General features: G+C 35.2%; 1 protein-coding gene across 1 annotated transcript in view; it reads left to right on the top strand.

The window, feature by feature from the left end:
- The window catches only part of LOC117100774 (fibropellin-1-like), an 18,947-nt gene extending 1,326 nt beyond the window's left edge, over nt 1–17,621 (top strand). Inside the window, exons 2-12 of the mRNA XM_033240589.1 lie at nt 5,969–6,108; nt 6,962–7,109; nt 7,399–7,556; nt 7,872–8,137; nt 9,007–9,120; nt 11,293–11,406; nt 11,758–13,953; nt 14,651–14,810; nt 15,421–15,577; nt 15,919–16,016; nt 17,118–17,621. Coding sequence (XP_033096480.1) covers nt 5,969–6,108; nt 6,962–7,109; nt 7,399–7,556; nt 7,872–8,137; nt 9,007–9,120; nt 11,293–11,406; nt 11,758–13,953; nt 14,651–14,810; nt 15,421–15,577; nt 15,919–16,016; nt 17,118–17,220 — 3,654 coding nt within the window. The 3' untranslated portion in view covers nt 17,221–17,621. The remainder of the gene's footprint in view (nt 1–5,968; nt 6,109–6,961; nt 7,110–7,398; nt 7,557–7,871; nt 8,138–9,006; nt 9,121–11,292; nt 11,407–11,757; nt 13,954–14,650; nt 14,811–15,420; nt 15,578–15,918; nt 16,017–17,117) is intronic.
- Nucleotides 17,622–18,118: the final 497 nt, after the last annotated feature.

Here is an 18,118-nt window from a genome sequence, read left to right as displayed (position 1 = left end):
ATAATCATCCTGAAAAAACGTCTATTATTTATATATATATATATATATACATATATATACCTATATATACATATATATAATATTTATATATATATATATTATATGTATACATATATATGTATATATATATATTATTTTTACTATATAAAGGAATAACCTTTTCAGAACATTGTTTAAGATTTTACGCTTAGGCTTCTATCGAGGTACTTTTGCAAAGCACAGACGGGGCTTCTTTAAAAAAAATAATTGATGTAAATTGTTTTTTAATTAGTAGGCCAGAATAGCAGATGCAATTAGTAGTGGTAGGTAGTGGTTAGCTTGTTTGCCATACAATTTGTATTGAATTTTGAATCTTTAAAAACATTTCTGATTTTCTCGAGATCGGGTTATGTAATAGACAGATCACATATCGATAACACATTATATACAGTACCGTACAGATAGGGCTTACTAGTATACCGGTAGCTAATGAACTTCGCGGTGTTCAACCATAAGAACACTCCCAGTTGCCTTATAATCTTTTGAAGAGTCTTAGGAAGGATCTACGGATGTGGTTACTTAAGAAAATACGACCCGGGCCATTATCTACAAAGAGATCTCTTATGAGGTTAAAACACCACACTTTTCACCGGTACTTGCCGCGCGCTTGCCGCCTCACTCATAATACGGTGGTAAACGACCGAATTATTTATTTCGTTAGAATTCGCTAGTCATAAAGGTACGAAAGCCCATTAGTGCCAATAAAGTATATGTTCAGTAATCCGTAATAACGAATTACTAATTCGTAATTACGAATTAGTAATCCGTAATAACGAATTAACTAATTCGTTATCACGGATTAGTAATCTCGCATATATAAGAGCGCTTAATACATATTCAAATTATTATTATTATTATTATTATTATTATTGTGACCACTTTTCGGGGACCAAGGTTTCTCTGCTGATTTGGCATCACTAGGGTATAAATAAAAAATTGAGCGGGAGGGGGTGCCCCGAGAAAAAGGGCGGAACATGTTTAAGCACCCGTTTTTAATATGGCTGCCAAAATTCAGATATTGGTTCATAACTTTACTTATAATCAATGAAAAAACGTAAGTCTGGTGTTTAACTACATGTTATTGGGGTCACTGAATTCAATGAGACATGTTTCAAAAACCAATGATGGCAGCCATTTTTTAATTTAAGATGGCTGCCGTCATTGTCGAAAATTAAATGTTCCACAGTATAATCCAATTTCTTCTCGTTGAAAAATAGTAAAATTGATGTTTAACTTGTGTTATTGGGCTTTCTGAGTCGAATAATCATAGTTTCTTTAAGCTAGGATGGCAGCCATTTGAAATTCAAGATGGCCGCCACATAAATCGTCGAAAAGCAAATATTTTGGTATATAATTCCATTTCTCTTCGATCAAAAATTGTAAATTTGGTGTCTAATCATATATTAATCGGCTCTCTGAGTCCAATGGACATAGTTTCAAAAATCTAGAATTTCAGCAATTTTGAAATTGAAGATGACCACCACAAAAATCGTTGCAAATATTGGTATATATCCACTTCTCCACGATCAAAAATGGTAAATTTGGTGTGCAATCATAATGTTATTGTGCTCTCTGAGTCTAATAAACATAGTTTGCAATCATATGTTATTGTGCTCTCTGAGTCTAATAAACATAGTTTGCAATCATATGTTATTGTGCTCTCTGAGTCTAATAAACATAGTTTCAAAAAGATAGGATGTCAGTCAGTTTGAAATTCAAAATGGCCGCCACAAAAATCGTCAAAATTCAAATATTTTGGTATAATAATTCCACTTCTCCTCGATCAGAAATGGTAAGCCTAAAGTTGTCAAAGCAGATGTTATTGGGCCATCCGAGTCCAATAAACAACACATCCAATTCACGTTCTTTCGTCAATAATTGTTATTTTCTTTACAACTTGAACATTGTATAACATACATAATACATACAAGTGTATCGTTCAATTGTCAACGTTTCGTCTTCAAAAAATGATCAAAGCTAATTAATTTAACATAATGCAGAAATATAAAGTGTACAACTACTTTCAACAATGTCACATTACTAATCCGTAATAACGAATTAGTAATTCGCTATTACGGATTACTAATTCGTAATTACGGATTAGTAATCCGTAATAACGAATTAACGAATCCGTAATAACGAATTAGTTAATTCGTAATTACGGATTAATAATTCGTAATTACGAATTAGTAATCCGTAATAACGAATTACTAATTCGTTATTACGGATTAGCAATCCGTAATTACGAATTAGTAATTCGTTATTACGGATTACTGAACATATACTTTATTGGCACTAATGGGCTTTCGTAATAATGTTTGCTATTAATAAGGTTCACATTCCGAAGGTTCGCTAGTCATAACATTAGCTATAGGGTATACGCGCAGATCTAAGCCCCATGGACTTTTATACAACTGACTGAAGAGGCTACACATAGGTGAGCTATTGTTAAGCAAGATAAGGTTAAGGTCGCAGCTTGGAAGTCATAATAAATAATATTCTAATTAATTTGAATATTATATATTTATCTATTTGTTTATATTTGAAGTGTGGGGCTAACTGGTTTGACAAGCAGTCTGACAATTTTAATGTGGGCTTCAGGGGCTAACCACCTACTAGGCCTATCTAAAGTAACAGGGCAATTTGGAGCATAACTGTTCTGAGACGTTTTAGAATGTATTTAACGAACTTTTTTTTATGACCAGCGAAACTCTTCTTTTTTTTTATTATGATTAGCAAATATCTTTTTTAATTATGACTAATCGTCCTATTTTGCTATTATGACTAGAGATCCTCTTTTTATTATTACTAGCTAACCTTATGACCAACAGTCATATTTTTCTATTATAACTTGCGAACTCTTCAATTGATTATGACTGGTAAACCCATTATTATGAATAGCGAACTTTTTTTTATGATTAGCGAACCTTATAGATAATGAGTTTTATGAATAGACGATTCTTTTTGAAATTATGACCAGTGTTTCTAACCAACATTATAAACAATTGTCCTTATGACTAGCTGACTTATGAACTTGTGACTAGCGTGTGGACCCCGTTTTGATAGCTTATCAATGATGTGAAATATAATGGCAATATTCTAAACAGTATATTATTGATGATGAACTATTGTATTCCTAATAAATCAGTGTTCTTTAAAGTGAATGTAAGTGTATGGACAATGAATTAGTGTCTGCTTAACTTTAAACGTTACAATCTGTTTCAGATACTGCTGCACATTCCTGATATAAATGCGTCCCCCTACCAAAATATGCTGGTCATTTAAAATTTCAGTGGGCAAATTCACAGAAATATTATCGTATACTTTAAAAATGTTTGTGTGAGGTTTTTTTTTCACTTTAATTGCCAGTGGAGTCGGTCATAAGAAAGATCAACGATTTACCTATACCTGCTCCACTGTTAAAACTTGAACTTGAATTGAGCCTGAGTTCCCAATTAATTGGCAATGTTATTTTCTTCAAATTTGTACAGCATTGTTATTGTTAGATTTCCTCCTCAGAAATCTTAAATTGGTCATCTAAGCCACTAGAATACGAGAGCTCCGGAAGCTTTAGGGGTGCAGTGGCAACTCTAATTGGCCTGATATTGCATTGTTCAAAATCAAATAATTTTTTTTGCGAAATTTACCAGGAGTTTCAAAACCCACCTCAGCATGCAACAATGTTGGGACTACTGACCATAACATAAGGATGTAGGCCTAGGAATTCTGGATTCACGGAAATTGCTTTACCAGAGGCTGTTTCAAATGGTTTCTACAGGGCCTTACTTTGACAATATTTTAATACACAATATTTTGTTTAATTATGAAAAAATTGCTAGAACCTTTTAGGAAATTTAATTAAGTTCTTGAATTTAATGTGCGTTTCTTGTAGATGAGCAAAGCTACGGCGTATTTGGGTAGGCCAAGATCTCTGGTAGTCGGTCGGGTGTTAGTGTAGTCGACACAGTGAAAATCAATGGACTATTGTAATAATAATATACCAATGCCTAGAGTAGACAGTGTTTGCATACAGCATGGTCTTTGAAAGTATAAAAAACAGCGTTGAATCTGGTCGGTTATTTAATTAGTAGCAGGGAGTTGTTATAACAACTCCCTGGTAGTAGCAAGGAGGTATAAAACCTCCTCGGTAGTAGTAGTTTTAAGTTATAGCATACATCTGCTGTAAGTAGGGTTACTACTGGTTCTGAAGGATACACGTTTGAAAATGCTCGAACACATTATTAAGACAATTCTATGTATTGTTTTAATGTTGATTTTTCACAAAAATTTCGTTCATATACAACATGAATAAAAGTAATATGCCTAGATTTATATATCATGCATATCATAATCATAATTTTACCACAAAACTGACGATATTCTTTACACTGAATATATGACGTACTGTTTATTAAAGGATGTCTACCCAAAAAAAAGAATGAATAGCTCATTTAAAACGATCAAAAACAGATTGAAGTAAAAAATAGTTTTCACTGATTTACATACGGTTCTACAAAAAATTCTTAAAATTTTACCAGCCCATGAGTCATGCAAAAGAATACAGCAAATACGCTCACTGTCTGTTAATTGACAGTGATTTTTAAAATAAGTAAAATGTATTCTCATAAAAAATGTTTAATTGTAAAATTTTAAGTTAACAACTGTGTCCGAACGTCTAAAGTACTCGTAATTTGACTCCAAGAAAAACGTTTAGGCCTACATCCGTCATACAACTGCTACAAACTTTGTAGCAATTGTAGGCCAACATCTCTGATAGTCGGTCGAGTGTTTGTAGTCGACACAGTGAAAATTGAACAATTGAACTACGCGTTGTCATGTATCAAAGCCTATAACTATGTACTCAAATAGCCAGATTCAATATTACTCTGCTTTTTTAAAATACTTTTAAAGACCATGCTGTACATAAACTGTACGTATATATATATATATATATATATATATATATATATATAATTTTATTATTTATATAATTATAAACTAATTATTATATATGTTTATCTTTGCTATTTCCATTAACCGACAAATACGGAGGTCGCGATTGAAAATTTACCGCTTTTTGATGACAACTCCTGACCTGAAAAAATCGTAGCAGGATTCTTATGTTTATTAATTAAAATATATTAATAAATTGTAGTTATAGGTCACAATATTTATATCAATATATTAGTGAATTATTAATTAACTAATTAAAATATTACGGTATTAATGAAGACCAAGGGCGTCGATCCGTGGTTGAAAGAATAAATTGAGAATAAAGAATTGAGGAGAATAAATTGCAAAATATGGAATTCTTGGGTATAGGGCCCCCGGTGGGGGTGCTGAGGGCTAATAGGCCTACCCCGGAAAATTTGGCTTCTATAGCCTTTAGTAGTATCTAATAATTGATTTTAGGAATGCAATTAACATATTTCCACACTACTTTTTCACAATACAGTGGCGGGTCCAGTAATTCGAAATAGAGGGGACCCAGGGAGGGACTTTTACAGATGAAGTGTAGACCACCTCGGATCCACCAATTAATGATTATGGCACCTCTAGTTGGCCGGAAATGGCACTCTCAGACTGCGGTAATGCCGATAGAAAACAGCAGCTTATCCGCACTGCGACAGTGCCGATAGAAAACAGCAGCTTTCTTTCGTACTGCGGCGATGCCGATATCCTTAGCCCGTAAGCACTGCAGCTTACTCGATACACCACTGAATTCTGTTTCGCGAGGGGGAGCTCAGGTATGCATATTCATGTATATCAGTTCGCCTAACTGACCTAAACTAGCGCCCTCTATAATATCTGCCTTAACTTATGGGAGGAAATAATATCCCGGTCCCCCCCCCCCCACACCTATTTCAAATTCCTGGATCCACCACTGCAAGTGATAAATAAAAAAAAAATCACTGTCATCTATTTTCAGAAACTAGTGAATGCGTCTGCAAGTCTTCAAGTGGGTTTAGTGTCATTCAATAGCTCAGGGCGCCTCCAAGATGGCCCAAAATGCGAGAGAAAAAAAGAATGTGACAATCGATTTTCAATATGTCTTCAAAATGAAAAAAGGTACGGTAAATTTTGAAAGTTGAAACATTAGCAAAAAAAAAAAAAAAAAACCCAATATAATTTACGGTACCTTTTCTATGATTGAAGCATGGTGTGTCCATGGTTCATTAAAATATATCCGCCAATGGTAGCCTTTGCGGTCAGTTACATGATGAGAATGATTAATAAGTGGTGAATCTAGTTGAGCTTAAACCAAGTATGGTCATTTCTCATAATCTCCATGATCGATATAATTATTTACTCTAACTAATTGTAAGTGATTTTTATTTGAACAATACACACAATTTAATTTCAATTTTATTTTAATTTCTTGTAGGTCTAAAAACACTAATAACAGTTCTGTATTTAAATCCCATACAGTACAAACTATCTGTCACATCTATGCACGGGTTGGATGTCAGTGATTGGATATCATATATAGGTGCAAATTTATACATATCAATATTGACCCTTTGTAGACTCAAATTAATACTTAGCAATTTGACCCTCCATACGCTTAAAATGATGCGTATCAATTTTGATCCTCCATAGGCTCAAATTGACGTACAGTATTAATTTTGACACTCCATAGGATCAAATTGATGCGTATATCAGTTTTGATTCTCCATAGTCTCAAATTGATAGGTATAAATTTTGACCCTCTATCAATACGTGTAGGCTCATAGAAATAGGTGGTGGTGGAAGGGGCGTTTATGAGTTACAACATAATAAATTATTCATGAATGGTCAATGGTCATGCACTTGTATAAAACATACATTCATCTCTATGCTTCTAGCGTTTGGTGGGCCTATGGGATTGCTAGCTAAATACACGTAATTTATATTTACGTCATTAATATTTAATTTTTATTAGATTTATAGAAGAGGAAGCAGACCCATCCTGCATTAACACCGGCGTCATCCATCACAATAAAGATAACTTTGATTTTCCGAAAAAGCTCAAAGGCCGCGATGAACAAGAGTTGGACAATCCACTGATATTTATACTACCCATATGGCACGTGAGTAGGATTGCATACAGTAAATATTACGATTTATTATTATTATTATTGTTATTATTATTATTATTATTATTATTATTATTATTATTATTATTGTTATTATTATTATTATTATTGTTGTTATTATTATTATTATCATTATTATTATTAATTGTATTATTATACATCTTTATTAGGCCGTCTATTATTATTGTTATTATTATTGTGTTAGCTTTTAACTATTATTCTTATTATAAGTATTAATTATTATCATTTATGTTCAACATTTATTTTAATTGCTGATTTCTAGGGAAGTATTCAGTTATACCTCACGGTATGGGACTTCGACAAGAAGAACGAGGATGACTTGGTGGCCAATGTATCTTATCATCTAAAAAACCTTACAGTTCAACCCAATAAGTCAGATCTACAGACGGTCAGACTCCCAATCGAAGGAGGCTACAAAGAGTAAACATTATTTTACAGCCAAACTTTCTAAAGACGAATAAGTAAAATTCTGTAGTATATAAATGTATGATATATGTATATATAAAATATAAATATGCCTATGTATACATTATTATTATATATTATATATACATATTATACAATTATTATTATACTTGGTAGGCCTATCTCTATTTAGTTAAACCAACTGAATAAATGCTTTTAATATCGTACAGCAATATATAGGCCTAGGCCTATATACATAATTTTTAATTGATTTACACAATTGTATACAAACAATTGATTAATTCATTTCCTAAATGCATTGCACATTAGAGCACCATGCGTGACGTTGATCGATGTGGCAGTATACTGTAATGAAGATTTTTACGGACCAGATTGTTCAAAACATTGCGTTCCTCCAGAGAATTCGAACTTCATTTGCAATACCGAGACGGGTGTCCTAGAATGTATAGCAGGATACGAAGGCCCTAATTGTAGTTTTGACACAGATGATTGTGAAACTAACAAATGCCACCAAAATGGAATGTGTGTAGACCAATTGAACGGATATGAATGTAAATGTAAAGCCGGATATCGTGGTAAGAAAAGTAGTTTAACTTGCTTCAAAATAAACAATTCATAAATTCACTAGCCCTCTTTCGTTTTTACATGGTGAGACTATAATTACTATATTCTTATTATTTTTAATTTCATTGACTATATTCGTTTTTTAAAATGAAATGGAAGTATCTTCACTCCCAGATGCTCTACTGTGTATAAGTAATAATTGATAAGAGTTAATAACAAACAGCCTTGACTTGTACATGTATATCTATTCTCCAGATTCCTTCATTAAACAAACAATTAAACGCCTTGGGATCCAAGAGGAAGTCTTGCCAAAATTGATTTTCTCACGACCAAACCACTTCACGAGTGGTTTTAAATTAGATAGATAAATTTTGCATAAGCCAACCAATGCAAAATCTGGAAAATCTGGGGTCATTATTTTTTGCATTAAGAGAGAGCTTAAATGACTTGAACAATGTTTCAAAAAACACCTTTTAGGTTTTGATTAATATACAGTATTTGATCTTTAGAAAATATGTTAGCCCTGCGGTTACCATTTACCAAAGAAAATATATGAATTTTCATATACTTTGCATCATGGTTCCTTTGTTCGAACACTGATTTCTACTTATTTGATTATGTATAATTATAAACAAACATCAGTGTTCCCTTTTTATTATAATAATAATGATACTGCTGCTGCTGCTGCTGATGATGATGATGATGATTATGATGATAATAATAATAATAATAATAATAATAGGCCTATATTTATACAGGGTTTTATTTTATTTTGCTCTTGTTGCATATTTTAACTTTACCTTTTTGTCTAATTTAACATGCATCGTAACATTCTCTTTAGGCAAAACATAAAATTACCTGAAATATACTGTCTCTTTAGGAAAATATTGTGAAAAACAAATGAATGAATGCAACAGTGACCCGTGTCAAAATGGTGCAACTTGTAAAGACGAGGAAGACAGTTACGAATGTATTTGTACCAACGGATACACAGGTAAAGCTATTCATTTTCAATATGATACTGTATTACTATTATATAACCAATTTTAAGAATACCATCTGATTTTCAACATCAATGTTTCAAATAATAATTTTAATGTATCAACATGTATTTTTTTTAATTTAAATTTTAAATTCTCCCAGATTCACAGAAATACGGATACAAATTAGATATAGAGGGAACCGATATAAACACAAACGAACTTGAGAACAAATTTGCAGATCTAATCGGAGAAAACGACCATGCAAAGGGCGCTACACGAGTTGAATGCATCGTTGTTTCTACAAGTTTAAATGATCAATCGTAAGCATATTTAATGCCAATCTTGCCTTTGATAATTTTCCTGCTATTTTAATAGGCCTATTTCTTTTTTTTAAACCTGAAGTATGGATACGATTGCTAGTCATGACTGCTGGATTGAGAGTATTTATGCATATTACAATACTTAACTTAGGCCTAAATCGCTAGGCTTATTACAGTAAGTCAGCAATATTTTAAAGAAATCTAAGGGGGCCAATCTAAGAATTCTCTGCCTCTTATTATCTATTCGCTTAGGCTTACATCGTTCAGATGATGAAAATGCTATGTCTATTCCATCTCATAATATAATACAGTAAAATCAAAACGAGCTCATCTGCTACACGCTTGGTTCTACCGCCTTCTCCCTGTTCCTATGCACAATACAGTTGTGTATTGTATAACACTTTAGTTAGGAATTTGAAAATGTTGTCCTCGCCAGTTAGCGGACGCTTGAATAACATTGTTTTTATTTTATACTTTTAAGAACAATTCAATAGTTAGATATGCTTAAGGGTTATCTCAGATAAAAAAAAACAAAAATTCTTGCTAATTGATTCTATTTCTAACTTTAATAGTTTGAGCTATTTCTAAATTTGAACTTGAATTGTTTTAGGGACACCATCACCAGGGTTGCGTTTGTGGTGTTTGTTAATGACACCTTCGTACCCGACATTCAGGTTAAACACATGGTTGAGGAGCTGCCGAACGGGGAAGCAGAACGACGAATGCAACCGTACATACTATACAAAGAAACGGAAACAAAAGATGTGTATAAGAGACAGATGTAAGAGTGATCCTTGTCAAAATGGAGGTACGTGCCACGATGAAGTAGGTCAATTCACCTGCGACTGCCCTAATGGCTACTCCGGTGACACGTGCCATATTGACATAAATGAGTGTGAGAGCAACCCATGTCAGCATGCTGGTACCTGTAATGATCTTATCGGAATCTTCAATTGTGAATGCTCACCGGGATATACCGGTACATTTTGCGAAATCGACATTGACGAATGCGTCAACAACACATGTATGAATGGTGCAACATGTATAGATGACATTGCTACGTATTTGTGCGACTGCAAAGAAGGGTTTGATGGAAATCATTGTGAGGTAGACATAGATGAGTGTGTATCTGTTCCTTGTATGCATGATGGCAACTGCAAGGATTTAGTGAACGGGTATAACCTGTCTCTTATACACATCTATTTGTCCTGCCTATAAATCAGAAAGAAGGTCATTACTGCCATCGCACTTCTGGGTTAACCCGAACCGTCATAAGTTATTAAGTTTGTTTAGATATAATGATTTACAAATTAATTTATCTAAGTTTCTCTATGTTGCCTCTAAATTAAGAAAAAATCTCACTTCATTATAAATTATAACTCTATGAGCGAATAAAGTCGGGCATTGCCCGAATGAAATGAAATGAAAAATATAAATATATATACAGTATATATATAATGACTATACATATGTAAATATATATATATATATATATATATATATATATATATATAATGCCTATATATATATGAATGAACAGTATTTCTGCTATTTAATTATTTGTTATCCTGTTATCGGCCTATTTTCATTTTCCTAAATACTTTCAGTTTGACAAGTTTAAAATAGTTCATGTTGTTTAAATAAAATATAACTAGGCCTACATGTAGCAACATAATGCCATCTCTCCGGAGTATTTTATTGTTTATGATCATAAAAAATTAGCCTATTATGCTACCACTAAAAAGTGTTCACAGCTTTGATGGCATTTTTGTATGTGTAAAACAACTATGGTGATGATAATACTAATAATATAAGCATAAAAACGACCAAGGCATAAAGTTTTCCTAATACGTTTTTCAATAGGTAGTAATTGTGAAACTGAAATTGATGAATGTGCGAGTTCACCGTGCCAACATGGTGGTGTTTGCACCAATCAGATTGGACAATTCAGTTGCGCATGCGCTGCTGGCTACGAAGGTAAGTTTACTTACAGTAGGCCCATTACAATATACAGTAATTACATCAGTATACGTTCAGGAGTCCGACATACATACACAAAAGTTCACGACTATTTAAAATATAAGGACACTAAAATCATTTAAGTACAGTGTTTTTATTTTTGAGAATGTAAATAACTTGAAACCACATGCCTTGTTTTCGACTTTGCTTATGTACAAAGACGCCGACACTCGCCCCACACACACGCACGCATCCTTCAATGGTTTCGTGAAGACGTGTACATTGGATTGGTTCCTAATGATACGATTCATGAACCACCATTAAAATAACAGAAGACACGCTAACCTATGCGATGTCTTTTTTCGACAGGTGCTTCCTGTCAAAATGAAACAGATGAATGCAAGTTAGAAGACGAACCATGTTTGAATGGAGGAGTTTGCGATGACGTCATAAATGATTATCATTGCACATGTCTTGATGGTTTCATTGGTGTGAAATGTGAGGTGGATATTGACGAATGCGCAAGTGCACCGTGTAAGAACAACGGAACCTGTGCGGATAAAATTGCTGGGTACACCTGCACCTGCCTTCCTGGCTACCAGGGTGCCCACTGTGAAGAGGACATTGACGAATGCGCTAGGCCTAGTCCTCCTTGCATACGGGGACGTTGCGTAGACGGCATTAATACGTTTACGTGTGAGTGTGTGCCGGGTTACAGCGGGGAGTTTTGTGACACGGACATAGACGAGTGCCTCAGTGGTCCCTGTGCGAACAATTCAACATGTACCACCGACAGAATCAACCAGTTCAATTGTTTTTGTGCGAACGGTTTTGAAGGAATAGTTTGTGATAAAGAAATAAACGAATGTAAGAGTGATCCTTGTCAAAATGGAGGTACGTGCCACGATGAAGTAGGTCAATTCACCTGCGACTGCCCTAATGGCTACTCCGGTGACACGTGCCATATTGACATAAATGAGTGTGAGAGCAACCCATGTCAGCATGCTGGTACCTGTAATGATCTTATCGGAATCTTCAATTGTGAATGCTCACCGGGATATACCGGTACATTTTGCGAAATCGACATTGACGAATGCGTCAACAACACATGTATGAATGGTGCAACATGTATAGATGACATTGCTACGTATTTGTGCGACTGCAAAGAAGGGTTTGATGGAAATCATTGTGAGGTAGACATAGATGAGTGTGTATCTGTTCCTTGTATGCATGATGGCAACTGCAAGGATTTAGTGAACGGGTATAACTGCACATGCGCAAGTGGATATGCTGGTAATCATTGTGAAATTGACATCAATGAATGCGATAGTTCACCTTGCTTGAATAATGGAACTTGTTTCGATTTCGTCGATTACTTCGTATGTGACTGTACAGCAGGTTTTGACGGAGCTACATGTGAGAATGACGTCGACGAATGCGCAAGCGATCCGTGTGTCAACAACGGAACATGTATCGACGGTGTCAATTACTTTCAGTGTTTATGTGTTCAGGGATTTACTGATCCTCATTGCGGAACAAATATCGACGAATGTAGCAGTAATCCATGCCATAACAACGCTACTTGCCAGGATAGAACTAACTACTTTATGTGTTTTTGCCTGCCTGGATTCCAGGGAAATCTGTGTGAGATAGAGGTGAATGAGTGTCACAGTAGTCCTTGCCAAAATGGCGGGAAATGTAATGACCTCATCGCAGAATACGTTTGCGATTGCCCTCCAGGCTACAATGGACATGATTGCGAGTATGATATAAATGAATGCGAGTCTTCACCATGTGTCAATGGACAGTGCCGGAATAAAATCAACCATTTTGAATGTTATTGTGGTAGAACTGGCTTTGAGGGTGATTTATGTGAAATCGAAACTGACGAATGCTTCAGTTCTCCTTGCTTGCACGATGGAACATGCACCGATAACATAGCTTCATTTTATTGTGACTGCCCACAAGGATTCAATGGTACAACTTGCGATATAGACTTCAACGAATGCGAGAGTGACCCTTGCCAGAATAGTGCCACATGTGTAGATGAACATGGTGCGTTCACTTGTGTATGCCAACCCGGATTTAATGGTACATCATGCGAAACAAACGTGGACGAATGCGCGAGCGAACCATGTCAGCATGGGGGAACTTGTGAAGACCGTATCAACGGTTTCCTGTGTACATGCATCCCTGGGTACTCCGGTGACGTATGCGACGTTGATGTCAACGAATGTGAAAGCAATCCATGTTTAAATAACGGAACTTGTTCCGATCATTTGAATTACTTCATTTGCGAATGTGCCCCCGGTTACCATGGAGACACGTGTGATATTCAGATCGACGAATGCAGCAGTGGCCCCTGCAAAAATTCTGGAGAATGTAAAGACATTTTAAATGGATACTATTGCACATGCGCCAAAGGATTTGATGGTAAGATCTGTGAAATTAACGTCAATGAGTGCAGGAGTCAGCCATGCAACAACGGAGGACGATGCATTGATATGGATGATCAGTACCAATGTGAATGCGTTGGCGCATTTACTGGCCGACATTGTGAAATTGGTAAGTACACACAAACATTTATTTCTTTTTTGACTTTAGTAATGTTGGGCTAATTTATATGTGTATGGCATATATTTTATTCTTTCAAATTTAACAGCAACTTTTTTTGAATATCACCATCCGATCGTTGAATTTTGTATGGTAATGCACTTTTTACAAAATATTTTAGTGCCAGAAAAATAAATAAAATCATGATTATAATAATAGTCCGTGACAACGTATGTACTACAGGCAAGCTGAGGCTGGGCTTGAAATCAGTCAAGTTGAGAAGACCTAGATATACCGGGCTAGATAAGGGACGCTGCGGTCGTCTCGCCACTCATAGAGAGCCCCTTACAATACACCTTACACCGCTCGGTACGAGGACTGTACCAGATTTGAGGAAATGTTTCTACATTCGACCGTGTCTTGACTGAATTTAACTGTAAAATTTTAACAGCGCCCGCTAACGTCCCCCTTTCCTGGCTGAAAGGGGGAGCTAGCATTTGGAGCTTATTAGACTGCCAATTTCTAAAAAGATTACACAAACAATATTTACATAAATAGTAAAGCATGCGTTCTTGTATAATATATGATTATAGGCCTAGCTTATAACCAATTTTAAGAATACCATCTGATTTTCAACATCAATGTTTCAAATAATAATTTTAATGTATCAACATGTATTTTTTTTAATTTAAATTTTAAATTCTCCCAGATTCACAGAAATACGGATACAAATTAGATATAGAGGGAACCGATATAAACACAAACGAACTTGAGAACAAATTTGCAGATCTAATCGGAGAAAACGACCATGCAAAGGGCGCTACACGAGTTGAATGCATCGTTGTTTCTACAAGTTTAAATGATCAATCGTAAGCATATTTAATGCCAATCTTGCCTTTGATAATTTTCCTGCTATTTTAATAGGCCTATTTCTTTTTTTTAAACCTGAAGTATGGATACGATTGCTAGTCATGACTGCTGGATTGAGAGTATTTATGCATATTACAATACTTAACTTAGGCCTAAATCGCTAGGCTTATTACAGTAAGTCAGCAATATTTTAAAGAAATCTAAGGGGGCCAATCTAAGAATTCTCTGCCTCTTATTATCTATTCGCTTAGGCTTACATCGTTCAGATGATGAAAATGCTATGTCTATTCCATCTCATAATATAATACAGTAAAATCAAAACGAGCTCATCTGCTACACGCTTGGTTCTACCGCCTTCTCCCTGTTCCTATGCACAATACAGTTGTGTATTGTATAACACTTTAGTTAGGAATTTGAAAATGTTGTCCTCGCCAGTTAGCGGACGCTTGAATAACATTGTTTTTATTTTATACTTTTAAGAACAATTCAATAGTTAGATATGCTTAAGGGTTATCTCAGATAAAAAAAAACAAAAATTCTTGCTAATTGATTCTATTTCTAACTTTAATAGTTTGAGCTATTTCTAAATTTGAACTTGAATTGTTTTAGGGACACCATCACCAGGGTTGCGTTTGTGGTGTTTGTTAATGACACCTTCGTACCCGACATTCAGGTTAAACACATGGTTGAGGAGCTGCCGAACGGGGAAGCAGAACGACGAATGCAACCGTACATACTATACAAAGAAACGGAAACAAACACTGAGGTATACACTTCATCGATAGCTGTATAGTAGTTATCTTTATTGTTGAATTGACTTGCCTTAAATAAATATGACCCAGAGACCACGAACTACATCAGAACAGGGAATGAAAGATGTATTTTTAATCCAAGTTTTGATTATTTTTATGTCTTAAGTCGGCAATGCAAATATATATTTGTATTGCAATTCATTTGAGAATTTGTCAGTGATTGAAAATGAACTGTCTACTGTATACTATTTATTTCCATTCAAAGATATCACAGTCTAAAATAAATATCAAAAGTTATGATTATAACGAAATTATTTTTATTGAATGTTAATGATGCCGGTACTGTGTTTTGCAGGGCTGGACGGAAACGTACAAAAACCTCATACTGATTTTGACAGGTGTTATAATATTACTGATTATTATGATCATTGCAATAGTGTGCTTTCGGTCCAGGTAAGAATATTATACGATAGTATAATCAACATAGACCTATAAGTTTCTTCAGTTCAATTCAATTCAATTACTCTTCATTTACAAACAAACATACACAAAAATGCATGTAAATAGCATACAATTTTGAAGAGAAAAACATGATTAAATATCCAGCTACATTTTACGTTATAATAACGCTATATTTTGGTGTAACAATTTTTTATATAGAAGCACAAGTAAATATTTTTAACGTAAATATCCACTAAATAACATTGCTAACGTTGCTGCAACGTCGTGTTATAAGTTTGGTATAACCTAACCAGAACGTTTAATCTTCGCGTACGTTATAATAACGTTTTGTTTTTGCTGGCAAGGGTGGCGCCAGCAGGGGGAGGGAAGGGTGGCCGGCGGAGGGGGGGATAAGGACCTAACCCCCCATTGGTCTCGTCAAGCACCCTCATTGGCCAAAGCTTGTAGGGCAGTCGGACCAACAAAAAAATAGCCTAGTTTTCCCATCCCAGTACTGTACTGCCTACGCCAAGCCAAATCTGTCACAGCAATCGCTTCGTCTGTGTCTGATCAGTCAAGCAGAACATCTAGAAGTCCCAATTAAAAAAAAAAATCTCGTTTTGGGAGGAGGGGACACTCCCCTCCCATACCCACCCCGGCTCGGGCCTTTGGCCCTCAGATAACGCTGCGCGCTATAGTTACACCCATAAACACTTAGCCCCCTCACAGTCGGACATCTCCCCTCCCATAAATTATATCCTAGTGCCTCCCCTGTTTGCTGGGTTAGACCTACAACAGCAACAACATAAACGTTCAAACACACACACAGGCACCCCCACATCATCCTAACTAATAACACACAACACAAGTTAATATACAACAATCCAGTGAATTCATTTAGGAGTTTGTCCAAATACAGAACGACGCACCGGGTATAATTACACTATGACAGTAGTAGAAATAAGATTTACCGCTTACTAAAACAATTATTATTTATTGTAATGAAAAATAATGTTAAAGTCATATCTCGAATTAGGCCTACTTTTACAAATAGTTGGTTGCATTCGAATTTTATGTAACATGCTACCGATATGCCTTTCTTCTATTGTACAGAAAGAGAAGAAAAACCCGTCACAAGTTTCTTGAACCAATAGAACTCTCGTGTCCTTCTTACGATTCAAACTACTCAACTGTCACGTCATCGTCCAATTGTTAATTCTTGAATGGTACCCGCCAACGCAACCTATAAACTGCATTGTCGGACATTTTTACAATGACCATTGGGAAAAGGTTGGTTTCGTCGAAATTTAGCCTTCTGGCCACCACCGGATGTGTACATTCACACACGTACTATATCGGATGTTAACAACTCAACCCAACACTTTGAGGTCTACTAAGTGTTTGTACCACTTTGTACAATAAACTTCTACTGTAAGTAAGGCGGCCACAAACACAAACACCCCCATCCTACTTCCCTTGTGTAATTTTAAGTACACATTTGTAATACAAAGTGAGTAAACAATAAAGATAGCAGGAGCTATCGAATTATCCGTTTTATTACAAGCATATTTTAAAATGTATTTGAAAACTAGAAAGTAAATTCGACTGTAACCTGTCTCTTATACACATCTAGATGTGTATAAGAGACAGATATAAGGCTCAACCAGGTAAAAGTATCACTGGGTATGGTAAAACGGTGTGTAGTGATTAATGCGCTTTGTCCAAGTAAGCGGGCATTACTGCACGAACTACGATCCTGGTTGGGAGCTGATAGCCTTTGTTAAAGCCACCAGTTGCACGCTAATAAGATGAGATTTGTGGTGTCCGTTTTCACCTACACATGGGTATTGAAGGTTACGGTCAGATATAATATTGACCAACAATTTATAGGGCCTAAGTTCCAATTCTACCGTCTACTAATTATATATAAGTTTATGAGGTTCAACAGGCTTTATTTATGACTGAGTCACATCCTTTTACGGTATGGGCACCATACGTCGTGTTATAAGCCATAGAAGCAACATCTAGTTTATTAAACGGAAATTGTATTTTGTTTTCAAGCTTCTCGATATTTGGAATGACCTAAAATATGCTGGCGCTTTGAGAAATAAGCT

This window comes from Anneissia japonica, unplaced genomic scaffold (genome assembly GCF_011630105.1).
Source record: "Anneissia japonica isolate Jap-2015-1 unplaced genomic scaffold, ASM1163010v1 scaffold670_len1213532_cov191, whole genome shotgun sequence".
Classification (NCBI taxonomy): domain Eukaryota; kingdom Metazoa; phylum Echinodermata; class Crinoidea; order Comatulida; family Comatulidae; genus Anneissia; species Anneissia japonica.
Note: the sequence above shows the minus strand (reverse complement) of the source record. Positions and strands in the feature narration are given on the sequence as shown.